The sequence below is a fragment of the Aristolochia californica genome, unplaced genomic scaffold, assembly GCF_029961685.1.
Source record: "Aristolochia californica isolate CCGP_79_NKW_82.1479 unplaced genomic scaffold, dmAriCali1.0.hap1 SCAF_5, whole genome shotgun sequence".
Lineage (NCBI taxonomy): Eukaryota > Viridiplantae > Streptophyta > Magnoliopsida > Piperales > Aristolochiaceae > Aristolochia > Aristolochia californica.
The window spans coordinates 43,424,911-43,451,163 of NW_027182214.1; the positions used below are offsets into that span (position 1 = coordinate 43,424,911).

The 26,253-nt window shown below is 38.9% G+C and overlaps 5 protein-coding genes across 7 annotated transcripts in view; 4 read left to right on the forward strand and 1 right to left on the reverse strand.

The window, feature by feature from the left end:
* The first annotated feature begins 2,462 nt into the window (after positions 1-2,462).
* The window catches only part of LOC137965725 (protein translation factor SUI1 homolog), a 53,389-nt gene continuing 29,598 nt past the window's right edge, over positions 2,463-26,253 (forward strand). The window contains exons 1-3 of one of the 2 annotated variants that reach the window (XM_068812051.1): positions 2,463-2,541; positions 3,446-3,799; positions 3,883-3,932. In XM_068812051.1, coding sequence (XP_068668152.1) covers positions 3,503-3,799; positions 3,883-3,927 — 342 coding nt within the window. In that variant the 5' untranslated portion in view covers positions 2,463-2,541; positions 3,446-3,502 and the 3' untranslated portion in view covers positions 3,928-3,932. Of the gene's footprint in view, positions 2,542-3,445; positions 3,800-3,882; positions 4,149-26,253 lie in introns of those variants that run through there. The other variant, XM_068812050.1, reaches the window with a different exon arrangement.
* On the forward strand, positions 4,921-5,709 carry LOC137966634 (transcription factor CPC-like). Its single transcript, XM_068813316.1, has 3 exons — positions 4,921-4,996; positions 5,088-5,172; positions 5,268-5,709. Exons 1-3 carry the CDS (start codon positions 4,948-4,950, stop codon positions 5,356-5,358), a joined length of 225 nt encoding a protein of 74 aa, XP_068669417.1. The 5' UTR covers positions 4,921-4,947; the 3' UTR covers positions 5,359-5,709.
* On the forward strand, positions 9,353-16,746 carry LOC137965699 (tRNA wybutosine-synthesizing protein 2/3/4). 2 transcript variants are annotated; one of them, XM_068812012.1, is made up of 13 exons: positions 9,353-9,918; positions 10,151-10,341; positions 10,558-10,777; positions 10,884-10,997; positions 11,448-11,844; positions 12,137-13,213; positions 13,388-13,517; positions 13,712-13,947; positions 14,049-14,184; positions 14,506-14,582; positions 15,904-16,010; positions 16,123-16,225; positions 16,403-16,746. In XM_068812012.1, the coding sequence occupies exons 1-13, from the start codon at positions 9,357-9,359 to the stop codon at positions 16,461-16,463; spliced, it is 3,411 nt and encodes a 1,136-aa protein (XP_068668113.1). In that variant the 5' UTR covers positions 9,353-9,356; the 3' UTR covers positions 16,464-16,746. The 2 variants fall into 2 exon arrangements, with proteins under 2 accessions (XP_068668113.1, XP_068668114.1); XM_068812013.1 differs by lacking the exons at positions 13,388-13,517; positions 14,506-14,582; positions 15,904-16,010; positions 16,123-16,225; positions 16,403-16,746 and having other exon boundaries at positions 14,049-14,135.
* Positions 19,618-21,638, forward strand: LOC137965107 (peroxidase 42-like). The gene is made up of 4 exons (XM_068811510.1): positions 19,618-19,910; positions 20,058-20,246; positions 20,721-20,886; positions 20,971-21,638. Exons 1-4 carry the CDS (start codon positions 19,677-19,679, stop codon positions 21,375-21,377), a joined length of 996 nt encoding a protein of 331 aa, XP_068667611.1. The 5' UTR covers positions 19,618-19,676; the 3' UTR covers positions 21,378-21,638.
* Positions 21,948-24,574, reverse strand: LOC137965108 (uncharacterized). The gene is made up of 4 exons (XM_068811511.1): positions 24,482-24,574; positions 23,644-23,850; positions 23,446-23,506; positions 21,948-22,488 (listed from the first exon to the last, which is right to left on the reverse strand). Exons 1-4 carry the CDS (start codon positions 24,565-24,567, stop codon positions 21,964-21,966), a joined length of 879 nt encoding a protein of 292 aa, XP_068667612.1. The 5' UTR covers positions 24,568-24,574; the 3' UTR covers positions 21,948-21,963.

A 26,253-nucleotide genomic window follows, 5' to 3' on the forward strand; every position in this document is an offset into this window, starting at 1 on the left:
CCTAAAATTATTATCAAGCTTGAGCCCAATAATTCTAACCGAGCTCGAGCTTTAACATTAATTTAAAACTTTTCAGAAATTATATTTCTCGAGTTCAAGCTCCAATATACATTTAAAACTTTTCAAAAAATACATGTCAAATAAATTGTATATAAAATTATATATACATTTTACATAAAATTGGGCATACATTTTACATAAAATTAGGCACGACCTCTACATAAAATTGGGCGTCACCTCTACTTAAAATTCTTTCGAATCCAACTGAATCTACACCTTCCTATGTTCGAGTCGAGCTTGATTTAAAGATTTCGAACTCGAGCTCGAGCCGACCTAGCCTTGAGCCTAAAATTGTAATCGAGCTCGAGCCTAATAATTTTAATTGAGTTCGAGTTCGAGCTCAAGCTCTAGCCGAGTTCGAGGTTAACCTGTATTTAATACTCTAAATAAAATATATGTCAAATAAATTATCTATAAATTTATGCATACATTTTAAAAAAAATGATAGGGGAGGTTTGGGGTTGAATCTCAATAATGGATTAGAACCCACCAATATTAATCTTTTTTACCCCAAATGTTGTCTAGCTTATTTTGTAATTTTTGAATCTAGCCATAATTTTACTACGGCCTTCTTAGTACCCCTGATTGAAAATTTATATTCTAGGAAAAATTAGAAATATTTTTCTTAGGATACATATTTCCAAAAAAACTTTTAAATAAAATCCTATTACTATTAGAGACTTACTAGAAATTACAAGAAATATTTTAAAATTTTCTTAGGAAAGTTAAATGGACCTTTTGTTACCTCTTCTAGGGAAATAAATAAAAATTAATAATCAATCTAATATATTACTATACTTATTGATAAATTTTTAATCAAATAAAATGCCAAACACAAAATTGTAATGAAAATTGCCTTATGCTAAAAGTATTATAGCATCAACTGTCAAATACTTATTCAAAAATTTTCTACACGGTTTTCTAGCCCATCTTGGCAATAAAATCTTACTTAGAAAATTATATGATTTTTAATAAGAATTTATAATTAGAAAAATGTTTCCAAAAACATGAGGCACTAATAGTCCCTATATTTCTACTAAAAATGTTTTTTCAACATTTATTGAAAAAACCACTAATAGTCTCCAGAAACGTATTTCTACTAAAATGTCTTTTCAATTTCTTCAAGAATCGTGAGGAAGGGACAAAGAGTTTTTTTTTTACTTGTTTATGATCTCGTACGTGTGACTTTCACACATGCGAAATCGTCTTCAAGCGTTAGTTTCTCCCATTCTCGACTCTCTCTGGACTTTGGTTTTCCACCAAGGACCTATCGTCAATGACGAAGGCGATGAAAACAAAGGCAACGAAAACAAAGGTGAAGAAATCAGAGGGAAGGGAATGTAGCGGCCAACGAGGAGTTGTCGACAACGACAAAGGTTGATGGATCCAGCGACACATGAGCCCGTCAACGAGCCGGCTCGCGAGTTTTCGAGCTAAACCTTGATTCGATCAAGCTCGGCTCGTTAACTCAAACGAGTCGTATTTGGATCTCAAACTCGGTTAGAGATCCAAGTATACCGAATTGAATCGAGCCGAGCTCGAGCCACTCACAAGCTGCCTTGGTTCGAAGCCACCCCTAGGGGTGAGGGCTATAAGTTGAAAATTATGGCTTAATATTTGACTCTTGGTTAAATGTTGAATTGGGTATTGATAAAATGTTTTTTTATATAATTATTTAATTAATAAAATTTTAATTAGGTATATTTATAAATCTTGAACAATAGTTTCCAGTTAAATCGGGTTCAACTAAACACAATCCTTGTTTAAGTTAAAATCATGAAAGACTTAGAATATGATCAAAACTTGGTTGACCCAACCTGGACTATCAAGTCAGGTTGTGGAACATTTCCTTATGTTAAGTACAAAAAGAGGAGGGGAGGGGAGCGACGATCTTTTCTTTTCTTTTCCTTGGGACAATGAAGGTTGTACAGAGTTTAGGGTTTAGGGTTTAGTATGATTCATATGTGATCTCTCAGTACATAGTTTGAGATTTGTTAAAATAAATAATAATGGTATAATTTTTTTTTCATATCCCAATTCTCCAATTAGTAATATAAAGTAATTATTAAATTTTATTAAGTTTATTAATAATTATTAAATGTTCAATCTCATAAAAATGCTTTTGTCCTGCGCCATATCATCTACCTCACCCCCCCGTAGGTGGAGTATTTAAATTCCTACTCCCGCGGGCCACCGAAAGGTCGGGAATCTGCGGTGGTCCTGGAAGCGAGCATAAGCCGACACGATCATTCAATCCTATCCGTCAAATATTAAATCGACGGCCATAATGTTTCACGCCGGTTCTTATCGACCTGGGTTGTTAACCCGGGTTAACTTGTACGGTTACGAGAATTCTCTGCGGTTTATAAAAGGGCTCTTCGACGGATCTTCTCATTACCGCGCAACGTATTATCTCGACAATCGCTCGAGTCTCCTGCGTTGCTGCGTTTCGTGATCCTCCATATAGGCGCCGAGCTCCTGGTGGGTAATTTCATTTCATTCTTTCTAGATCGGTAGTTTGATTCTTATGGATTTGTTGGCCTGTAGGATGTTATTATATAATTAGATGTGAGGGTTTCTGGTACCTAGGGTTTTATATTGATTTTGGTTTGTCTATCGGTTTCTTTTGGATGATTAATGCGATTGTTTTTCGTACGTATTAACTTTCGAGATTATATGTCTTGCTGGTGCTATGACGTTCATTATTTGATTTGAAGGGCTAGGGAGAGCTTGCTCTCTGACACATTAGGGCTTTTTATTTTCTTCTTTTGTTTAGATGGTTGCGTGATTCTGTTCTTATTTCTGTTGGTGTTTGAATTTTGGTGTCCGTTTGAGTCGGGTTTTTTAATTTATGAAATTGTCGATTCTTCCCTTGTCGTTGTTAATGTATTATGTTTTGTGCTTTTCGATGTCTCTTATTGTTTATGCGTTTTGCTGTTTGATCTTTTAATTCAGACGCTGTCTTTACCAATTACATGCATGTGCTAGTTAAAACCTACTGTTGTTTACCATTCTGTGCTTGATTTACCCTCTAATTTATCTTGGGTTCGTCTGTTTCCCGTCCGTTTTTTGTTGTGGAGCCGGGGGTACTGAAGGCATGAAAGGCCTATTTGGATTACTTGTCTCATTGTAGTAATTTTGCTCGTGTTTTTTGTAGTTAAAACGGATATAACAAACATGGCGCCTAGGTGTGGGCATGAATGCCTACTTGGATTAAGTTAATCTTAGTGACATGTCTCTCTTTAATTTTTTTTTTTTTTCATTAGTTTTTCAATCGTCAGCCTGTGATGTCAATGGCGTAAATACATGTGAACTGCTCACCTCTTCTTCTTTCGTAGCAATGGGTTTCTTAAAGATGATTGGTGCATTTTATTTGATTGTACAGGGAGTTCATCTCAGTTCGCAGCCAGTTGGAAAGTTAAAACTTCCACAACCAAGTTTCATGTCTGATCTTAACCTACAGATTCCCACTGCCTATGATCCATTCGCTGAGGCAAATGCTGATGACTCCAGTGCTGGGTCGAAGGAGTATGTGCATGTGCGCATACAGCAGAGGAATGGTCGCAAAAGCCTGACAACCGTCCAAGGTTTGAGAAAGGAGTTCAGCTACAACAAAATCTTGAAAGACCTCAAGAAAGAATTCTGCTGCAATGGTACAGTAGTCCAGGACCCCGAGCTTGGCCAGGTCATTCAGCTTCAAGGTGATCAGCGCAAGAATGTTTCCACCTTCCTCATTCAGGTAGAGGACTGCCCTCCCCTGTTACTAATTCTTCTTCTTCTTTTCTCCTTGTGTGTTAATAATCATTTATTTTCTCTTTGCAGGCTGGGATTGTGAAGAAGGAACATATCAAAATTCATGGTTTCTGAGCAAGGCAAGATTGCTTTGGACGATCTTGTGAGGGCTACTTGAGTTAGATAAGGAAGGCGTTGTGGAAGACTCAGTTAAAAGTAGGGGTGTGATGATAGTAGCGTCTGTTGTAGACTGGCTATTTCTCGGTGATGATGGAATATGTTATCGTTTATTATGAACACATTTTACATCTAATAAAAACAATTTGTCGTGTGTTTGCCAAATCCGACGTTGTTGATTAGTGTTTATAGTTAAAAACACGGTCACTTAATTCGTGAAACTGCTAGTGTTTGCAAGAGATGAAGAAGAATGCTGATGATGGATCTTGTAAACGACTGCAGTTTAGTCTACGATGTGGGCTGAAGTGCACATTATTCAGTGGTGGTTGTGACTAGTAGTCGCTTTGCATTCTTCTGATGTAATAACCTCTCTTGATTCTCATGAGATTACCACCTTTTCTGATAATAGGGAATGTAAATAAGAATTAAATTTTTTAATCCTTTTCCCCCCTTTTATACTGATAGATTTTCACGTCAATTTCTGCTGAAGAAATAAAATTAGTTTTTTTTTTTTTTATCATTTTAATTTTTTATAATGCCCAAAGTTAAAATGAGATGCTAAGAACCAACGTAAGTTAAGGGAAGTTGAAACCATTCGAGCTGAGACAGGCTACATGTATTCTCATGTACCAGAATGCTTTTTTAATGTTTTAATGTTTTGAGTCTTCTCTATCTAAAACTTGGGATTGTACCCTTAATGAAGGAAGATACAGCAGGTTCTACGTACGTCAAGCTATCGAGTCTTTTAACATCTCTCTCGTCAGTAAAGCAAGTCCAGACAAGAAAATATGAGACATTGTATTACCAACCGTTCAACCAACTCATCTTCTCCTTGGCCCTCTACCAACTACCGGTCTTCCACCATCCGGTCTCGTTCTCCCAATAAGGTCCCTGGATTTGAATATTTAAGCGCCTACCTTCCCTCAATTCTTCTACCCACTTTCTCTTCCTACTCTCTCTTCCGTAAGGCTATCTACCATGGCTGACTTGGAACACTCGTCTGAAGAAACTTCGCAGCATTCTCAAGGTCTGTGTTTTGCCTCCCAACTCCCCTCTCCCTCTTTCTTCTCTCTTCTTTATTATATTGATCTTCTGATTGTCCTGTGATGTGCGTTCAGAGGAAAGTAGCCAGGATTCTAAGGCGGAGTTCTCCGAGGACGAGGAGACCCTTATTGAGAGGATGTTTAATCTTCTGGGAGAGAGGTTTGGCTCCCCCCTCCCTCTGATTCTGTCTACTGTTATTCTATCCTCCTCTTTGAGCATAATTAGCTGATGAGTGTAGCTTTGATGATGGCCAGGTGGTCTCTGATTGCCGGTAGAATCCCTGGAAGGACAGCGGAAGAAATTGAGAAGTATTGTACCTCGAGGTACTCTTCCAGTACTAGTTGAGGACGACTGCACCAGAGTTTCTCCTTGTGAAGATAGAACACTTTTTTTCTGGTTGAAGATGTGACTGTATATGAAGAGTTTCCAACCTTCTTCAATTGAGTTAAAAAAGAATGAATTTTGGGGAATTGGCTGGGGATGAATTTTCATGTTTCCAAATACCTCCGTACAATAGTCCTCCTCCATGACTTCATCTTGCTGTCATGCCTGCCGATGAGTGTTACCAAAATATTCATCTTGCTGGCATGTCTTCCGATGAGTGTTGCCAAAATATTCTAATTCTATGTAATTGATTGTGACGCTGTGTCTGTTTTGGCAATAATTTCTCCCAATAAATTTGATGTTTAATTCAAACTCTTATGTCGAAAATCACTGGACCTTCCTCGTTTTGAACCCCATGCCTTCAATTTTACTCTTGTTTGAACTCTGTAACTTGCAACTTGCCCGTAAGTCACCTCAGGGGAAGATAAAGTCAGGGTCTAATGACCAGAGCGTAAAATTGGCAGCAAAATTACCTACTCCGAAGATCCATTTTCTTATACAAGGATTATGACGTGTTCTCTTTGCAGGAGAGAAGCATTAAAATATGTTACCAAGAGAAGGTGAGACAGTGCCCTTTTCGTATCTTATCGTTTTCTGTATCGAGAAAAACTAATATATAACTAGGAAGAAAGGGGAAAACAAACAACAGAGTTGATCATGCATACACTCTTAAGGGAGTCATCAACATCCATAACAGGCAAAAGAAATGGCCAAAGGAGCAGCTTGAAGCCAATTAAGAAATCTTGACCAACCCCAGTCCTGCTTGAAAAAAGTTTGTGTGTCATGACAAATGTTAACCAAAGTGAATCAGGGCAAAACCAGTTGTATCTGTCAAGTCAACATTTGATCCTGGAGTTGATAAAAGTTGCTGTGTTAACAAGCACGCAGGGAGAGACGAGGAGGTCTAACACTTGTTCATGCTCGCCTGCTGTAGAAAGGGTTTTTTTTTTTACAGTTGAAGATGGTTCCACTGAAGAAGTCATTGAGGTTCATTCTGAAAAGAATGCACAGTGAATTGAACAGCTCACCGGGATGGAAATCCGACTGGGAGACAAGACCCATTTAAGCCAAGGCATCATCATCACTGTTCTGGCATTTCTCTGAAATTTTGAAGCAATGAACACCTTTTCCATGCAAAGTTCGTGGACAACCATTTCCTAAGTTTGGGGCTTCTGAATGAGAAACTTCTGCAAGCACTGAAGCACCTTGTACTCTCCCTTGTTTGCATAATCGGGCAACTAACTCATCTAAAAAATCTCTTGCAGCGTGTGGGTTCTTGCTTTTTCCCAACTTTGATCATCGAACTATACACCACATCGGGCTTATATCCATCATACCTTCCTTAAGTAATTCATGCCTCACAGAGACCATGTACTAGTATACTATAGTTGATCTCATTTGGTAAACACCCACTTTGAGTCATCATCTTCCACACTTCAACCGCTTCATGGATTCTTCCTACCTTGATGAAACCCTTCATCAAAGAACTCTCAAGTCAAGGCATTTCGTGTCAGTCCCATCTCCACCATATGTGAGAGAATCCTTTTGGCTTCTTCCACATTTCTTTCTCTACGAAATCCATCTATAAGGGCAGTGTAGACCACATTATTTTGTTTGCAACCTTTCTCTATCATCCCCTGCCACAACTTTTTTGCTTCTTCAAAATTACCTGATTTAAATCCACTGATAAGGGCCGAGTAGATAAAACTCGTTAGGAAAATGACCTCTTTCCTCCATTGAAGCCATCACATTTATGGCTTCTGCCACTGTCCCTTGTTTGACAAGCCCACTAATTATAGTACCAAATGTGACAGCAGTAGGGAGTTTTTATCACAAGAATGAATTTATTCGACTCATCCACCATATAGTCGAATAAATTCACTGCTTTGTCGGGTAAGCGTGCATTTCCATATGTTTTTATCACAAGAATGATAATATTTTCTGTAACCACTCTACGTTCACTCTTCATTCAATAGAAAACCTTCTCTAACGTTTCAATATCCCCAGAATCTGCAGAGTTTTTAATAGCAAAACAAAGCGTCGAGTCACCTTGCTGGTTATCATCGTCTGGTAGGATAGCAGCCACACCCAAAGAAGGGGCAGCTTCTGATAAGAGAACACGGAAAATATTTGAGAGCTTTGCCCAAAGTTGTCTGGTTAGTTCAACTAATCACTCAGGAACACCTGGTTTAATCTCACGCATCTTCACAATACTAATTCTAGCCAAAGTTTTGGAAAAGAATAAGTTGGCTCTGATATTTTACCTAACATATCTTATGAGAAGAAGATGACTTGGTTGTTTAGATGCTGATGTAGCATGTTGACATGGCAAAGACTCAAGAGAAGACAGTGAAGACTTAGAGACTACCAAAGAGAAAAACTGGAACAGGTTAAGCTCTATCTTTCTCATGGATTTGTTAAAATTGATAAATTTCTTTGTGTAGACTAGATGCAGATTGGGAATTGGAATAAGAAGAAAATGAAAGTAGTCTTGAAGAGGGATGGAACCTGAAACAGGTTGGAGCTTACATCTCCCTCGTAGAATACCATTCACATAATGATGAGATGTTAAAAGAAAGAGTCGATACAATTTTTTGTTTTTTTTATGGTGCTTTAAGATCTTTGCTTTATAGCCATTTGTACGTCTGAAGTGTTTGCTTTAGGCTTTATTCCTGAATCTTCTAATGTTCTCCTTTGGAGTTTGAAGCTACATAGTGACAGATAGTTGTTGAACTTGCATAATTCCTTTGTTTCGATCAGGAGAGCTGCAGATGAACAGTGAAAGCAGCCAAACATATAAAATTGAGTGAGAGATGATAATCAGCATTAACCAGACGGAAAGTAGGGTTGATCATAACTATATTCGGACCCTGAAAGGTTGGATCTCTCTCTCTTTCTCTCTCTCTCTTTCCCATGGATGGACTTGCCTTTCATTTGGCTATCTGAACTCCAATTCCAAACTGCCATGAATCAGAAATTGCAAAAAAAGAATCAAAGTTCTGTTTCATGACAGTCATGCCACTGCTTCAATGAGATTTGAGAACTCCACGGGTCTTGCGGAGGATTGTAGAAAAGCAACTTTAGACTCTGTAAAATTGCTTCTTTCTACCGGCAGATTCCAGAAATCCATGTAATTAAATCAAGTATGCCCAACTAAATTGTGACTTCAACATACAAGTCATTAATCCAGCTACTCTACAACAAATTTTGCAGTGCTCTTCACATTGCACTCAAGAGAAAACTAAAACCTGATCAAATTCCCATATCTAACTAAACCTTGCTTCTTCATTTTAACACGATAACTATTGGAAGTTTCTTTCTGAATTTGAATTTGGCAAATGCAACAACTTCCAAAGCAGTGAAAGAAATGGTTAGAGCCGCTCATTGCTTGAAGTCAAGTTCATATTTAACCAGCATATTATTCCATCTTAGCAGATTCCCCAGAAGGTCCCTCCCAGTGCCACTCTATAAGTCTAAAGCAAGCACTCATAGTGATTCGTTAAATTTTGTTTTAAAGACACAAAGCAAGGAAATAAAAAGTAAGTTTTCCTAACCTGTTTTTCTTAGAGAGGAGTTTGTTTTCGTTGATTTTTCTGCCTCCACCGTCTGTAGTATTGCTGCCGCCTTCCTTTCAGTTGTCGGGAACTATTACTTTCGAGAGCTTCTTGTCACCAGCAGCAGAAATCAACCGTCAATTCTTCGTCTCAACCACGAAATCCGCAATTGTGTAAAAGAAAGAAAAACAATACGTAGGGCACACCATTACTATTGCTGATAATCATACGCGGAAAATTATTTTGGACTTTCGCTGCTTTTTTCAATGCCTTCAAGGATTCAAAGAACCAGTGGATCCAGAAGAAATCAAGAAATTCTAATTGAAAAGTTAAAACTGAACGAAAGGGCAAATTCGGTAATTGACACAGACAGTGAGTCCGGACTACTCCATCTACTTCCATCCAATGCGCCATCTGTGGTCCCACGTCACTTGGGTCCTCTCTTCGTACATATACTTTGCCGCCACTGCCGCGAGGAGGAGGCGACGCCGCGGGGAAGGGAGGAGAGGATATCTTTCAGACGCGGCGACACGGAGAGCTATGGAATTCGAGGAGAGGAAGTCGAAGGTTCTCGCTTCTCTCTCCTCAATAGACTACACGGACAAATCGCCAAAAGGGTCTTTGGATTTACCTATTGTCTCTCTCATCGACTCCATTAATCAGAACCCATCTTACTACACGACCAGCTCTTGCTCAGGCAGAATCTCTATCCTTTCTCAACCACTGAACCCCTCCTCCATCAGTAAGAAGAAAGCGCGGGGTGGGTCTTGGCTATACATCACGCACGACCCGGCTGATTCTAATACCGTCCTAGACATTCTCTTCGGTGTCAGCGATTCGTCTCCCATCGCCTCAGGGGATTTAGTATTTCGCTTCGAGCCTTTTATTGTTGCTGTCGAATGCAAGGATGTCAGTTCAGCTCAGGAGCTCGTCTCCACTGCTATTGCCTGTGGCTATAGAGAGTCCGGTCAGTTTGTATTGCCACCCACGCGCTTCTGTTTTTTTTTTTTTTTTTAATTAAATTCTCTTTTTTTTCTGAAGTTCAGTAGAATACATTACTGACATATGCTTCAAATGCTTTTTTAGTATGCTTAAGTTTTAAGTGTTATTTATAGAGAAACATCAGAACTTTTTGAATACAAGCATTGCTGCCCTACTACATTGGTATATCCTGAGATTTGTTCACATATGTTTGGCAGGCATCACAAGTTTACACAAACGCATTATGGTGGCCATTCGCTGCTCAATAAGACTCGAGGTACCTCTGGGTGAGATAGGTAACATTATGGTTTCACCCAAATATTTAGAGTATCTTATTGGGATAGCCAATGAGAAAATGGTGGCCAACAGAAGGAGAACTGATGGTTTTCTCCAAGTTCTTCAGTCTAAGGTAAGCTTGATTATTGAACGTTTCCATATATCAAGATGTCCACTAACTTTGAATAATACAAATAGGTTTATCTGTAACATGATAATGATCTTGATGGATGTACATCAAAAGGGTTTCTAATCTATACAGCTTCTTATCTAAGTTTGAAGTCTGAACTTCTGTGGCAGCATGAGTTCATTTTCATGCTTTTAGTGGGTCAAACTGGAATTTTTACAGGCTCTCTTAGAACCGAAGGAGTTGAGTGTAAAAAAACAGAACTGTTCGGTCAAAGGGGCAAGCTCATTTATTTCTCAAGCCAACGGTCTGTGCGATGTTGTAGAAGCAACATTTGAGAAGGACAATTTATCCTGTGCAACAGATCATACTAAGTTCGGTACTATTTGTGATAATGGGAAAGATGAATGTGATACTTATTCTGCTAGACTCAATATCAAAGGTAAAGAATCCAAAATTAGCTTAAGAGTTTGTTGCAGTAGGATGTTTTACCCATCAGGGCAAGAGCTAAGATAATTATGGTACTGAATGTGCTATACTTTGTACAGAAGACAATGGTTCTGACTGTTCATGCAAGAATCCTGCAAGTGATGTAAATGATCCATCCCTTGGGGGAGTCAGAGATATCAATTCAAAAAACACAAATCAAGATTCTCATTCAGGTAAGATTATCTTAATTGGTTTTGGTTCAGAAATCATGATTGACCCTTTTCGAATTTCTACTTTCTTTGTGCTGTTATTAACATCATTGGTATTGAGATTGTCTCCTTATAATTCAAACTAAAAAGATTGATCCAAACCATTTTGAATTTTCTCTGCAAGTTTGTTCACATTTAATCCTTGAGTTAACGAACTCCACTTTTCTTGTTGTATATTGTACAGGATATAAATGCACTTTTAATTTACTGAACATAGCACATTAATCTCTAATGCAATTGAAATTAGCTTCCCAAGTCTATTTTGCATCACAAGCGACATTTTCTTAATTTATTATCAATCAAAAAATTACTTATAGAATTTGATTAACTGTATATTGTGCTTGTCTTTATTATGTATTTACTAATCTGTAGCTTCTCTACACATCGATTAGACATTTGCAATCTGTTTTCCAGGTGTATCAGAAGATGCCGAATCCTGTCTTTCCATCAAGATGACAGTTAATGGGGAGCCAATTGCAAAGCTCTTTCTCTGGGGCCACTCAGCTTGTACTGTAAAAATTGGATGCCAGAGGCAAATTCTAGTATTCGGTGGCTTTGGAGGCTTAGGACGACATGCTCGAAGAAATGATACCCTCATATTGGACCCTCTGTCGGGTGTGTTAAGAGCAAGTAATGCTGAGAGATCTCCATCTTCACGATTGGGTCATACATCTTCAGCAGTAGGAGAGCATGTCTTTGTGATTGGAGGAAGAGGTGATCCTACAAAAATTTTAAGTGATGTGTGGGTCCTGAATGCAGCCAAAGGTGAATGGAAGTTGTTGGACTGTACTGGAAGCGAATTCAATCGTAGGTGATCTTTTCAATCCTAACTTTTTGGATCTTGTTATTAGAGTTAATCTTTGAGCAGTATTGATCATCTTTTCAAATTTTCAATATAGTGTAGAAGCCATGTCGATGCAAGGAGCTGGTGTTGAGCTCCTGCATGTTGCCATTTGATGTTAACGTATGATTTGATCAACAATCTTAGTTACTAAGAAGTCTGCAATATTTTAATTTAGTAATTGGTTAAAGCATCAAATGGCATTTCCTATATCTTTTCTTTTCTTTTCTTTTCTTTTCTTTATTTTTGTTTGTTTAAACAGGCATAGACATGCAGCTGCTACAGTGGGCTCCAAGATATATGTATTTGGTGGTCTCAACCATGAAACTATTTATTCCTGCATGCATTTTCTAGATACAGAAACTTTGCAATGGAATAAAATAAGCAATGAAGGAAAGGAGTGGCCTTGTGCTCGTCATTCACATTCTTTGGTGGCGAAGGGGATGCAATTATTTATGTTTGGGGGCTTTGATGGAGAAAAAGCCCTTGGTGATCTTTACAGTTTTGATGTTGGAACCTGTGCTTGGAAGAAGGAGAAGACAACAGGGATGGCGCCCTATGCAAGATTTTCGCACTGTATGTTTCTTTATAATGATCATCTTGGAATTATTGGTGGCTGCCCCATCAAACAATATTGTCAAGAGATGGCTTTGCTTAATCTCAGTAGTCGAGTTTGGAGGCATGTGAAAATTGAGTCTATAAGCAAGGATCTTTTTGTTCGTGGAACTACCAGTGTTTTTGGTGATAATGTTTTCCTTATTGGTGGTGGGGCCTCTTGTTATGCTTTTGGAACCAAGTTCAATGAGCCAACAAAAATTAATTTGTGTCCACTGATATCTTTTGACAAAATTCCACTTGAAATGAAAGAACAGCCGATGGTACAAGACAAAGAAGTGGTGGAGAGCAATGGCAATGCTATTGATGGGAAACCTTTTGTTTTACAGTTGGAAAGAAAATTTGGAAAAGTAGGAAAGGACATATTAAAAAGATTTGGTTGGTTAGATCTTGGGAGGAAGGTTCATTGTAGCCAGGATGGGCTTTACATATGTTTTCCAATTACAGAAGGGTCTTATTCCTTTCTTCAGAGAAAAGTATTTGAGTCCTTAGGTGTTCCTGGCATCTCTGAACAATTAATAAGGAAGGATATTTCTATAAATGAAATTTCTGTTTCTGAGGCTTCAAATACCCTGTTGGCATGTGGGGGTTCTGTACGTATTGATGATGTGATATGTATCAAGCAACCACCAAAGTCTCCACACAAGATGCTGAAAGAAGCAGTTTCATCTTTGCTCGAGCACAAGGGTCTGCCTCGCCAGTTACTAGAACAGTTGCCAACTAGGTGCGTCCATCCAGTAGATATCAGTCCATCTTATTTTTGTCTACTTGATGCATTATACGTTGCCCTCATAATAATCTTTACAAGTTTTTTAAGATTTCATCATTATGTACGTAGCCTGAGAACACCATCAAGATAATGTAAATAATGATTTACAAATATGAACCGATACTTTAGGTGGGAGTGCCTTGGAGATATAATTGTGCTTCCAGTCACATCCTTTAAGGATCCGATATGGGATTCAATTGGTCATGAACTCTGGACCATTGTTGCTGAATCACTTGGGACACAGCGCCTTGCACGTCAGGTAATTATCAACATTGCACGGCTACAATGTTTAACGTTCATCAGAGCTTGTGACCCCATGTTTCTTATGCTTCTTATGTGACAGAGTTTGTATCAGACACACATCCCTGTATATGTAATTTATGTTTGTAGTGGTGAATGTTTTAAATTTCTCTCCCTTTCTTTGTCCTAATTGTATTTTCTGGTTTTCTCTAGGGTAGAATTGTCCCAAATGCAACAAGGGACAGTGCTCTGGAGATCCTTGTGGGAGATCATGGTTGGGTATCTCATTATGAAAATGGAGTGTCCTATTCCTTTGATGCCACAAAGTGCATGTTTTCCTCTGGAAATTTCTCTGAGAAGATTCGCATGGGCCGTCTGGACTGTAGGAATGAAACTGTTGTGGATTTGTTTGCAGGGATTGGATACTTTGTGCTGCCATTTTTAGTAAAGTACATTATTCTGATTTAATTCTAGTTAATATTATTCTGACCATGAGTAACTCCTGAGGCCTGAGTATTGTGGACAAAGTAACATATTGAACTTCTTTCAGGGCTAAGGCAAAACTGGTTTATGCTTGTGAGTGGAATCCACATGCTATAGCAGCTCTTCAACATAATATTCAAGCCAACTCTGTGGCAGATCGATGTATAGTACTAGAAGGGGATAACCGGGTTACTGCACCAAAAGTATGTCTAGGGAGGCTGAGTTTCACTTTCTTGTCTTTATTATTATGGAAGAAGTTACATCATTTTTAATGGTGTTGTTTTTTCTCCAAAAAAAAGACATCGTTTTTATCTAAGTGAAAATCAGTTTTCTCTGTCATGTTAGATATCAGTAGCAATTAACTTACTAGAGACTTTATTTCGTAATAGCTTTTCTCATTAAACTTCTTGTTCTCCGTTAGGGGCTCTTCTAAGCATGTTGGAGTCGGCTGTACTTTTTCCAAACTGTACTTTACTACTTTCCTTCAAGGACATACATCTGAACCACAGTTCTGACAATGGCAGGGAGTTGCTGATCGCGTTTGCCTTGGCCTTCTTCCATCAAGTGAGTGTAGCTGGGTTACTGCTGTGAGAGCATTAAGGTATTGCAAGTGATAACAACAATTGTTTTTTCTGTGATTGGTCAATTAGCTGTACACCCTAAGAACAGGGCAAAAATATCTATCTACCCTGATATTAAGAGTATGCCTATGTATACTTGCAATATGATTGATATTACCCAGCTACCATTTGGCCCAATTTTTGTTTGTTTTGATGCGTAAAAATACAAAGTTGACGCTTAATACTTTTAAAGTTTTAAAAAGTAATAGGCCCACAGCTATGGTCTTTGTGGTAGGGGCTGTAAACCTCTCCTGTCAAACAACCCGGCAAAGGGAAACTTCCATCTGCTGCCTGCCAAGGCAGGCGGGCGTGTCCTCTACAAAGAAAGTTGGGGGGGGGGGGGGGGGGGGGGGGGGCTGCTCCTGCAAGATTTGAGCAGTGGGTCCCTCGAGATGGCATCTACTATTGAAGGGCCAATATTATCAAAACTAACAGAATTGAGGCAAAAAAGTACACAGGTGTTTCAATCATATTGCAAGGGTATATAGACATTGATTATAGTATCAGGGGTATAGAGACATTGATTAGAATATCAGGGGTATATAGCCATTCTTGCATATTTCTTAGGGTATGCAGGTAATTAACTCTTTAATTATATATGTTGTTGAAGACCTCTTTTTTAACAGCTTTATAAGATTGAGGATTTAAAGGTTTATTATCTGCCGTAACTGTAGGTGGAATTAATTGTCAGCCTCCAGTTACATAGAAGCAAAAATAACCGTTCTTTGATGTCTAATTTTGGATATCTAAATTCATTCCAGACTTAACCCTGATTTTTATCTCTTCAGTAATTAGGCTAAGCTTCAGCATGATCCAATGCCTAACTAGTTCTATAGTATAAAGTTCATGATGAGTCATATCACTGAGAAGTTCATTAATATGATTTAAGTATCTTTATATTTTCATCAAGACTATAGTAAAGTGACTATTAATTTTTAATCCCTCAGAAGAAATAAAAATATACCTGCTCATATGCATGTAACACACAGATGTGTAAATTAGTACTTGTGACAGTTGAATTTGGACCTGAATACATACTGAGACCTGAAACCAAACCTATTTAGGCTGTCTTCTGCCTAACTAATTCAAATTCAGCTTTATGTGGGACCTAACTTATACTCAATATCTTTGCAGCCCTTCTATAGTTGATTGGACATATATCTGTCAATCTTTTATTTCTTTTCTACTCCATTTGGTTCTTTTTTTTTCATTCTTTGTATCAGAGTATGCTTTAGCGTTTTTTTTTCTCCTGCAACGTCTATATATGGTAACCATATGTACCTGTGGAAACTCAATCTTCAGGCCTGAGGGTGGTGTATTGCATGTGCATGGGAATGTTAAAGACTCAGAAGAAGGTTTATGGGCCGATAATGTCGTTGCATCAATAGATAACATCGCCAAATCCGAAGGTAGTGAAATCAAATGTTCTTTCATCCGTCACTGGTGGATCAATAGTTTTAGATGGTATTTGCCTTAGATGACTGGCCAAGATTGATCTGATTCCCAACTGTTTTATTTCAGGTTATCACTGGGCTGTTTCAGTCCAACACTTGGAACGGGTAAAATGGTATGGACCGCACATTCGACATTTGGTCGCTGATATCAGATGCAAGCAGCTTGGCATGTAAATACTCAACTACTGCTCAAAAGTTTACGTAGTTGGTGAACTTTGAGATTCTTTACATTATACCCAACCACTTATGGCTGGACAGCCCTTGCATATACTGCTACATAGTGATCACAGATGATAGATTCTTAAGTTATAACAGAAGAAGGTTTACTATATTCTGGACTGTTACAGCGTGGAGGGACGTCAGGGTTCTGTGAGTACACACCCAGCGGACAGTACTGCAGCACTCTAGTGCTGCCCATAATGTCATCACTCTTGTTGAACCCTTTTTCTCTCTGGCAATAGGGTGCGGACAAAGACAGAAGAGTTGGGATGTTATCATATCGAGTGTGCAAAGGATGGAGGCCAACCCAACAATGATTCAACTGTATGATACATCAAAATAAGGAGAAAAAATAGTTTCTGCAGCCTGTCTTAACGTATTTTTAATACTGTCGTAGTTGGGATGAAATGAATTCAAAGAATTGGAGATACTTTTTGTCACTGTCGTAGTTGTCTTTGCACAGAGAAGAATGACATTGCTGTTCAATGAAAGATGTTTGGTTTTCGTTATGAGCCGAAGTGGCGTTGGATAACTTGATGGCATCCCAGGCTTAAAGGATAACCCAAAAAGACTACAAATTTTCACTGCGAACATAGCAACATGAATCAATATAGTTTTTCAGTAAAGCAGTCAAAATACAGGAAAAGAAGACGAAGAAGACGATCCTGTACAAGTGCTCTCCAACAGAGTCGTTGATTGTCTCCCAGAAGAAAGTGAATTGAGCCGCTCATGGAATGATGAATTACCGTCTCTGACGACTTTCTGCAACCAAAGAAAGAGTGCCCATCTCACTAAAGTAAGAGAAACTCACGAATTAATACTGGCTGGAATGGGAAACCGGTACAAAAGCTCAAAGCTTTATTAAGGGAATCATCATCTCTTGTATAGAATTCCAATGCCAGGCTAAGACCTTGGAAATTGGTCCCATGTTACCCTGTCTTTAATCTTAATTACCCCATTTCTTTATTCACAGTTACGTTTATGATCAAGATGATGATTTTGGATTCTTAATCAGGGGATAAGATAAAACAAACAATCACTGATTTATCATCATTTTTCATATTTTTATGTTCCAAAATGTTAAAAATTTCAACATAGATAAAGAATTATAAACTGAAAATATTGAGTAACGATATAATTTGTAAGAAAATCAGGCTTGTTTGTATGCCCATTAGGGGAGAGCATCGAGTCGGGTTTTTTAGGGAACTCATCCCGATCTGACCTGAAAAATCTGGGTTCGGGTTTCGAATTTCACCGGTCAGAGACGATTAGAGAAAAAACTCATAGGGTTTCGAATTAAGGATTGGTTTTCCTAAACCCGACTCGAATCCAACGCACATATGAGACACAGATATAAAATACGGTGAAAACCCCTAATTTCCTCCTTTCTCATTAAGGGAGAAACCTCCTTTCTCATTAAGGGAGAAAAAATTAAGGCCAAGAATTTTATTTAAGTAATAAAATAATTATTATTTTATCTTTCTTGAAAAATAAAATTTTAGGTAAGATTAAATTCACTCAAAAGAATCCATAACCCTTCCATTCTCAAAAATACTGACTAGAGTCATTACTGACCCACATTTAAGATGATTAATTAAGATAATTATATCCAGAACTAACATTACTGCCTACAGGCCCAAGTTGCTCTTATTAAAAGCCGGGTGAGACATGTCGGTGGGGAATTGTCTAAGGCCCAACTAGACTCGGTTGCCGTGGGCCCATCTGATAACGCCACCACTTGGCTCTGGGACCCACTAGAGCACTTATTTTAGTGCCCAGAACTGTAGAGTGAATGTGAAGCCTCCTCAGAAGTGTCGGTGCTCACTCATGTCCTCTTTCGTCTTTTACTCCATGTAATATCTCGTATTTTCAGAGGTAAATAAATATTTTTTTTAGTTTAATTGAAATTTAAAAAAAAAATATTTTAAATAAAATTTAAATTCGTAATTATTAATTATAAAATTAGCTGGTTTCCTCCTTTCGATGTCTTCTGCGTCACTCCTCAGAAACTGTAATGCCCGCTTCGAGAAAAGAAGACACCTGCAGAAGCAGTGGAGCAGCTGACTGCATTTATCGCCGGCAGCTCTTCCTCCATTATTGAATCTGTTTAGAATTATTCCTCGGAAAGGAAGCACTACGAAGGTGCTTTTGGACTCTTTCCAATTTAATTGTTTCTTTCATAGATTATACTCTCCACTGCTTCCTTGTCTCCGCCATTAATTAGCAACGGGATGTAACAGAAATTACCATTCAGAAGACAAGGACAGGCTGCATCTTTTGCTGTTTTCTCCTTCATCGTATCTCGATTTAAATCAGAGGCTGCTCAATAATTTCAAAGGGATGTGATCCTGATCAAGGCAAGACGGTCTCACAGTTGATTGTCTGTTTCTGGGCGAAAAAACCTCTGTTCTCTGTTGAGAAGAAAAACTAAAAATGCAATTATCTTGTGAGGGTAATGTACAAGGAAGAACTTGAATGAATAGGAATGCTTCGATTTTTCTGCACAGCGACGGGTCTGTAGGGGGGAAGTTTCATTGTCGATCGCGTTGGCTTAAATTGAAAGGTATCCGTCCTCCATCGTCCATCGTACGAGACAATTATGGGTCACTGGTTTACATTTCTTTAGTAAGATTGGCTAATCATGATCAATTCTTCCCATTAAAAACGTTACCTTTTATAAAGTTTTTTTATTTAATAAATATAAGATTTTTATACTCATTAATGTATATACGACTATCTTTTTACCCTCTACATCACTATAGGCACATAGATAATTTGGGTAAAAACCCTTTATGTGGTGGCATGTGAGGGGCTATGACACAAATTTAATATAGTATCAGAGCAAAGTTCTCGTATCTGGGCATCCACCCAAAATTATCCATGTACCATTACATGAGGAGTCTCTACCCAAATTATCCACGTGCCAATACGTGAAGGGGGGTGTTAAAAAGATAGTCCCATATATATTAGTGAGTATCAAAGATCTTGTATTTATTAATTAAAAAAATTATTAAATAGACTAATCATTTTAGAAAAAAGGAGTTCGACCCAATTTAACACATTATACAGGTATACTTGAAAGCTTTGTTGGTAAATTTAAAATTAGGGCTTAATCCGGAAGTAAGTTCAATAAAATAGAAATGACAAAAACCGACGAGTTCCCCTAGCACTCCACGACGCCATGAAAGTCAAAATTAACTGCCGTTACGCTCTCGTATGCGTAACAAGTGTCCGAAATCCGAACCCGAAACCCAGAATTTGATGCCGTTGCCACTTCTCTGAGTCTCTCCACAAATTCTCTTTTTCCTTACACCTCTCACCTCTCATTCTGGAGTGCCTTCTGCATTATTTAAGAAGCCTAGTATAGGCTGAGAGCAGACTCAATCTCGGCAGGAGAAGATAATGGCGTCCTCCACTCTCTTTTTCCTCGCTCTTCTCTCCCTTTCTTCTCTCGCTTTGACGCCTGCTGTTGCAGAGAATGAGGAGCAAGACCCGGGCCTTGTCATGAACTTCTATAAGGACTCTTGTCCACAGGCTGAAGATATCATCAAGGAGCAAGTGAAGCTTCTGTACAAGCGCCACAAGAACACTGCGTTTTCGTGGCTAAGGAACATCTTCCATGACTGTGCTGTTCAGGTGCTGAACTTGAGGATAACTATTTATGCACGAACTGGAGTTCTTGCTGCTCTTTTGATCTTTTCCTTTTTCTGTTTTTACTTACTTTCTGGTGAGGATCTGTGTTTCTCGTCTCATTTGTTGTTTCTCCGTCGATGTTTTGGCTAGTCGTGCGATGCTTCGTTGCTGCTGGACTCCACGAGGAGGACCTTGTCCGAGAAGGAGACTGACAGGAGCTTTGGGCTGAGGAATTTCAGGTACCTTGATACTATTAAAGAAGCTGTCGAGAGGGAGTGCCCTGGAGTGGTTTCTTGTGCAGATATCCTGGTTTTATCTGGAAGGGATGGCGTTGTCTCGGTAAGATTGTCTTAATTTCCTTAGATCTTCGATTTTGAAGTTAAAAAGACTGCCTTTTCCTCTCGTTAGTTTTTGCTTCCTTCTTTACTTCCAGATCATCCTGTTTTCCATAATTTTTCCTATAGTTACCTCCTTCAGATTTTATTTTCTATAACAATCTAAGTGGAAATTTCCTTTCTTGTAAGGTTTCTACTTTCTGGTATGAGTGGATCATGCCTTACTCTAATTTCTCTCTGTTCATCCAGACAATCTCCCCCCTCTCTTTCCCGTCTCTGATGGCTTACATAAAACGGATTCATGTTCCCCTGCTTTTCATTGACTTCCATTTTCCTCTTCTGATCTTTCTAATTACTAGCTATTCTCTCTGTAAATTATTGTTAAATGGATTTTCTTGCCAATAAATGGATAATGCGGCTGAAAACGATATGAATCTCTCTGGAACTTGAACAATCTGTTTCAAACTGTGCAATCCAGTTGGGCGGACCCTACATTCCTTTGAAAACCGGCAGAAGAGACGGCCGGAGGAGCCGCTCAGACGTCATCGAACAGTACCTTCCCGACCACAATGAGAGCATCTCCGTCGTCCTCGACCGCTTCGCCGCCATGGGCATCGATACCCCCGGCGTCGTCGCCCTCCTCGGTAATGTTCCACCCTACCCATGATACCTATCTCATACGTGTCCACGGATGATGATGTTAACATGATAATGTGGATGTTGAACAGGAGCCCACAGCGTGGGTAGGACCCACTGCGTGAAGCTGGTCCACCGGCTGTACCCGGAGGTGGCGCCGGAGCTGAACCCAGACCATGTCGAGCACATGCTGCACAAGTGCCCGGACTCCATCCCAGACCCGAAGGCGGTACAGTACGTCCGAAACGATCGCGGAACTCCGATGGTCCTCGATAACAACTACTATCGGAACATCCTGGACAACAAGGGCCTGCTCATCGTGGACCACCAGCTCGCCTACGACAAACTGACCCGACCCTACGTGAAGAAGATGGCCAAGAGCCAGGACTACTTCTTCAAGGAGTTCGCCCGGGCCATCACTATCCTCTCCGAGAACAACCCGCTCACCGGCACCAAGGGCGAGATCCGAAAGCAGTGCAGCGTCTCCAACAAGCACTGAACCGGACTGGAGGTGTTCCTCTCTCCGTTCGTGTCACCAAAATAAGATTAGGGTTTCTCTAGTGATGGGAAGGTGCGCCGATGGATGATGGTGATGATGGTATGTGTAGTAGGTAGCATTGTAGGGGCTGTTCTCTTCACTTTTGGCTTTGTTTCGGGGCGAGGAGTGGAGGGGGTATGTATGTAACGATGGTGGTGAACGATGATGTTACAGCATTATGCATTATGGATCATAGTAGCGCATGCATCAATCTTTCTCTTTCGTCTCTGTCTTTATACAAGGTTTCATGCGAAGTGGAATCCTATGATGAAAAGTAAAATGAGTGGACCAGAAGGGATATATGGAGTCGTATTGGATGCTAGTGTTCCACCCTTCTGGCCTACTTTAATTTGATTTTAATCACTGATCTAATCAAAGCTCTTTTGCTTTCTTACCATCCTGAACAGGTTTTGAGTTTGCCTTACTTACGTCTTAATCTCTTTTCTTTTACTCACTTTTCCTGAAAACAAGATAATATCTACCAGCAATACGTCTCAGAGTTTGGAAATACCGGCTTTCATGTGACTTCATATCAAGAGCAGGTACACTAACAATTTTTGGGTATTACAGGTTGTTCAGTGCCACTAGAGCTACTATCAGAATCCCCATCTGCTTCTTCCAATGCTCCATCCCTCTTCCCAGTATTCTTTACTGCTTTGGACATGAGAGGGTGACTAGAGTGGGTGTAATAAGGCTGCGAAACGTAGTTGATTACCGGAGGGAATGCGCGATATCCATAGGCAGACGGGTAAGGACAGTGCCAAAAGGGAACTGGAGAGAACGGGTTCACAGAATATGGTGGAAACACTGGATACGGCGGTGGAGCCTGACCCATGAGTAGTGAGGGATCGGCATGGGACTGGACTGACGGTTGGGTTGAGAGTGCTTGAGTGGGAACAGCGGCATAACCCATGAGCCCGAATTGTACCGGAGGTGTGTAGGCTGAAGAACTAGTTGGGACAGAAGATCTTGGTGGATTTTGACTCTTTGTCGTTGAAGCTGCTTGTTTCTTGCCACAAGTTTTTGCAGCTGCCATTGCCTTCCCTGATGGCTGCTGAGCAATGGGATTGACCTGTTGTGAAGATGGACTTGTTAGTTTGCACAAAGAAGGTAGAACCTTATCTTGTTCTATCGAACTTGTGATTAACTACTGCTTAAGCAAGTGTTCTGAAGATCACCTCACAAATACATAGTCAAGGTTGATGCAGAATTAAAAACTAATTCTGACCCAAAATGAGAATCAGAAAATTGTATCCCACATGAAAATGGCAGGGTTGACACACCAACCTCTAGTTCCTGCATATTATATGTAGCCTTGTTCTCACTGAGAAAAACTCATGGAACACTAGAATGCAAACCTCATAAATTCTTCAGATTTTGCCCAACCCCAAGGGTCTGTTTGGAACCCCATGGAAAAGAAAAGAAAATAAGAATTTGACCATTATTATTCCTAAAAATAGTTAGAAAAAAGAGAATTTGATCATTATTTCATTTTCACTAACTATTTTTTGGAATAATAATGGTCAAATTATTATTTTCTTTTTTTTTTCTAGGGGTTCCAAACAGACCCTAAGTCTATTTCTCTCGACCTTCTCTAAGCACTCGTTAGAGAGTTTGGAAGAATACAATGAACAGCCAAAATTGTCCTCTTCTATGACTGTTGAACTCTGCTGTCTGCTGTCCACATACCATAAGCTTGATGGAGACAAAAATAGCTGATACTAATAAACTTGAGGTATATATTTAACAAAGATCAAACTCCAAAACTGTAGGTTAATGATTAGAGGAATGTGATCTCACCTCCAATAGATAATAATCACATTCAAATATGATTCAGGATGAGAATGCTGCACAAACCCCCTTAAATATTTTCTAACTACCCACTGATTAACCATTCCAATGGACTGCCATAAATGGTGAAATGATATTTTTGTGAATTATCCAGAAAAAAGCCAATTAATCAACAGCCATGATTGCTGCAGACCTAATAAAATTTGGAAATTTTTATCATTTGAATGTGGGTTCTTACCATCTCACAAGTTGTCGGGCAAGAACGAAACAACTCCTCCCCTTCTGCATCTTCATCTGGTCTGCACCAGGATTGATAACATGACATATACTTTGTTAGAACCCTCACAAGATGTGCAAGCATCAACTTACAAGTTCAAAGTGAAATGCTTTAACAAGTAACCGCTGAAAAAAATCTATAAGGACATTATCTGGGTACCTGTAATATTTTTGAAGCAGGTCCAAGTTCCTATATTTTGTTTCCCTTCGAACATGATCATCAGGAAAACCAGCCATGAATAAAAGTGTGATACCCAAGGCTTTGAAGAAGAAGCTGCCACTTCTAATATGTATAAGTAGTGCCATTTTACACGTAAGTGGGCCAAAAGACTTGAGCTTATTACGCCCCATTCTCTGCCTGACATACCTGATATACATGCATTACACAATTTTATACATTAGGTGGAAAACATAAACGTTATAAAGTTGTCCTAATAACTAAGTTGGTGACTAAATATTTGTACTAATTATGGGCCTGCTTCTGAATTTCATTTTTCCATGAGAAAGTAAGGAGTTAAATTTGCTCATTCTTTTGCAATAACCTACTTAGAAGGCCTAAAAATCGACAATTTCTCAACTGAAGCTTCTCACATATGAAAGAGAAACTTAGGCAACACTCTCAGCAGCAGAATCTAGTACAATGATGGTGCTAAGTGAGCCACAAGCAAAGGCAACAACTATACCATCATGCACTGAACAAAGATTTCATCCACTTTGTATGTCCTTGTAAACATTGATTGACATAATTTGAAGTTCCCAAGTTGTGGTATTTTGAGCTAGGATAGGTAGTTGGATGCCCATTCAGCATGAAACTGAACAGCCTAGTATTTTCTGGTGGTTGTCAAGACCTATAAAAATATACTAGGCAGTTCAGTTCAACTATAGTGGATGAAGTAGAAGTAATCCTGCTCTGACATGCTACAACAGAGAAACTTGGTTTTTGTATTGTGAAACGCTGAAAAGATAAAATACTGAATAAAGTAAAGAATTACACTCACTCATTTTGAGGAAGATTTCTTGTTCGTCCTCCATATTTAATGCAAAGAAACAAATATGACGGGCAGCTAGGGTCCGATGGCCGCATGTCTTTCTCCTCCTCCAGTATTTTAACAGGACAGAAAATTGGATTCTGCCGGTTTGGGTAGAAGATTTTCCTCCGGGCACCAGGATGCTCATACAAAACGTGTTCCTTCACATATGTTACTAAGTGTTGGCAAGTATACCAAAAAATTGAATTACTAGAAAGAATAAACTCACAAAAGAATAATAGTCCAAATTACAGAAGACGACAGTTTCTACAACACTTAAAATATCACTAAAGTTGATACCCAAAATACAGTATCTTCAGCCATGATTTACTAACTGTTAACAACTTAGATTGGTGATTACAACGGAACTAATTCAGAGAAGAGCAAGAAGAATAAAACACAATAGACTATATGAAACTCCTGTAGATTGAGATTGACTCAATCAGCAAAAAACAAAAAACAAAAAAAAGACAAAAATGCCACATAAACCCCCAAGATTAGGAAATAGATAGAAGAGAACAAAAAAATCTTAAAATTTAAATATTTATTCTTATTCAACTTCTTCCAAGTCTCCTACTGCAGGTTTAATGGACTTCAAATAATATCTTATTTGTAAATTGAAAGCTATATACCACTCACAACTTTGGAAGGAGAAAAATGTTTTGAATGGTTTCAAAAAGAGAAACTTCCTTACCCCAGGATCCTTTGGTGAGACATATGGTTCTCCTTTCCTCAATATCTTGAAATCGTTGAAGTCCAATTCATACATATCTTCACATCCATGCCTGATGCCGAGTGATGCAAAAACAATAATTTTGCGAATGGTGTGAGACTGAGCATTTCTTAATGTAAGTTCTTCTGACTCCATTATTCTTCGGACTTCCTTTGGACAAAAAGCCACCTTGGGGGGTTTTCTACAGTTTACACCATCCCCATGTCCTTTCTCTCCAATTTCCTCACTTGAGATCAGCATTTCGAGGGAGCCATTTTCCCTTCGAACTCTCATGGCCTCTTTCCTGTTGATTTTTACAACATCCATCATACACGAATCCAGCGCCAAATGATTCCTCTGACCCTCAGTCTTTCCATCATCAAGAAATTCTTCCTGAAAATTTAGATGATGTTTTAATGGACTGGTCACTAGATTGTTGTCCTCCCCATTCCTCTCTTTGTCATCTATGTCACTATCTTCCTCATCACAGTACTCATCATCATCACTTTCATCACTATCTCCACAATCTACAGCAGAATCTCCTTCCTTATTTTTGTCAAATTTCAAAAAATAGATCTCATCCATGCCCATCCAATTGACTAGGTGATCATGTTGGTTCAGAACATTCAATGCAGCATATGCAGAATGAAGATTTTTCAGTGGATCCAGTTCTGCAGGAGCTTCTGTTACTCTAGCTTCATCTTCTCTTGTTTCTATCTTTCGCCTCTTGAACTTTTTGAGGCTTCTGTATATTGAACCGCGGAAAGCATCCTGATGAAAACAATTTTGAAATACTCAAGAAGAGGTCCAATAAGAAATATAAAGAAGATAGAGATGAGACCCAATTCAATGTACTTTCAATATAGATCTTTAGATCCGGTGTAACAAGAGAAAGGCAAATGCATTTCCTTGACACCAAATGCCAAACTATGACAGAAATTTTACAAAGGTTCTCAACTTTCATATCCATTGCTATAGATAAACATCCAAGAGAATTTGTTAGCAAAACAAAGACAATATAGAAGGGATT

Bases quoted from the DNA above. Each gene is read 5' to 3' on its own strand.
- LOC137965699 (XM_068812012.1), top strand. From the start codon at position 9,357: ATGCGCCATCTGTGGTCCCACGTCACTTGGGTCCTCTCTTCGTACATA. The intron at 10,998-11,447 runs GTAAGATTATCT...TCTGTTTTCCAG, and splicing joins AAATCAAGATTCTCATTCAG to GTGTATCAGAAGATGCCGAA. The intron at 13,518-13,711 runs GTAATTATCAAC...GGTTTTCTCTAG, and splicing joins CACAGCGCCTTGCACGTCAG to GGTAGAATTGTCCCAAATGC.
- LOC137965107 (XM_068811510.1), top strand. From the start codon at position 19,677: ATGGCGTCCTCCACTCTCTTTTTCCTCGCTCTTCTCTCCCTTTCTTCT. The intron at 19,911-20,057 runs GTGCTGAACTTG...TGTTTTGGCTAG, and splicing joins TCCATGACTGTGCTGTTCAG to TCGTGCGATGCTTCGTTGCT. The intron at 20,887-20,970 runs GTAATGTTCCAC...GATGTTGAACAG, and splicing joins CGGCGTCGTCGCCCTCCTCG to GAGCCCACAGCGTGGGTAGG.
- LOC137965108 (XM_068811511.1), bottom strand. From the start codon at position 24,567: ATGCGGCCATCGGACCCTAGCTGCCCGTCATATTTGTTTCTTTGCATT. The intron at 23,851-24,481 runs GTGAGTGTAATT...CATGTATATCAG, and splicing joins AGAAATCTTCCTCAAAATGA to GTATGTCAGGCAGAGAATGG. The intron at 23,507-23,643 runs GTACCCAGATAA...ATCCTGGTGCAG, and splicing joins CTGCTTCAAAAATATTACAG to ACCAGATGAAGATGCAGAAG.
- LOC137966634 (XM_068813316.1), top strand. From the start codon at position 4,948: ATGGCTGACTTGGAACACTCGTCTGAAGAAACTTCGCAGCATTCTCAA. The intron at 4,997-5,087 runs GTCTGTGTTTTG...ATGTGCGTTCAG, and splicing joins AACTTCGCAGCATTCTCAAG to AGGAAAGTAGCCAGGATTCT. The intron at 5,173-5,267 runs GTTTGGCTCCCC...GATGATGGCCAG, and splicing joins TTTAATCTTCTGGGAGAGAG to GTGGTCTCTGATTGCCGGTA.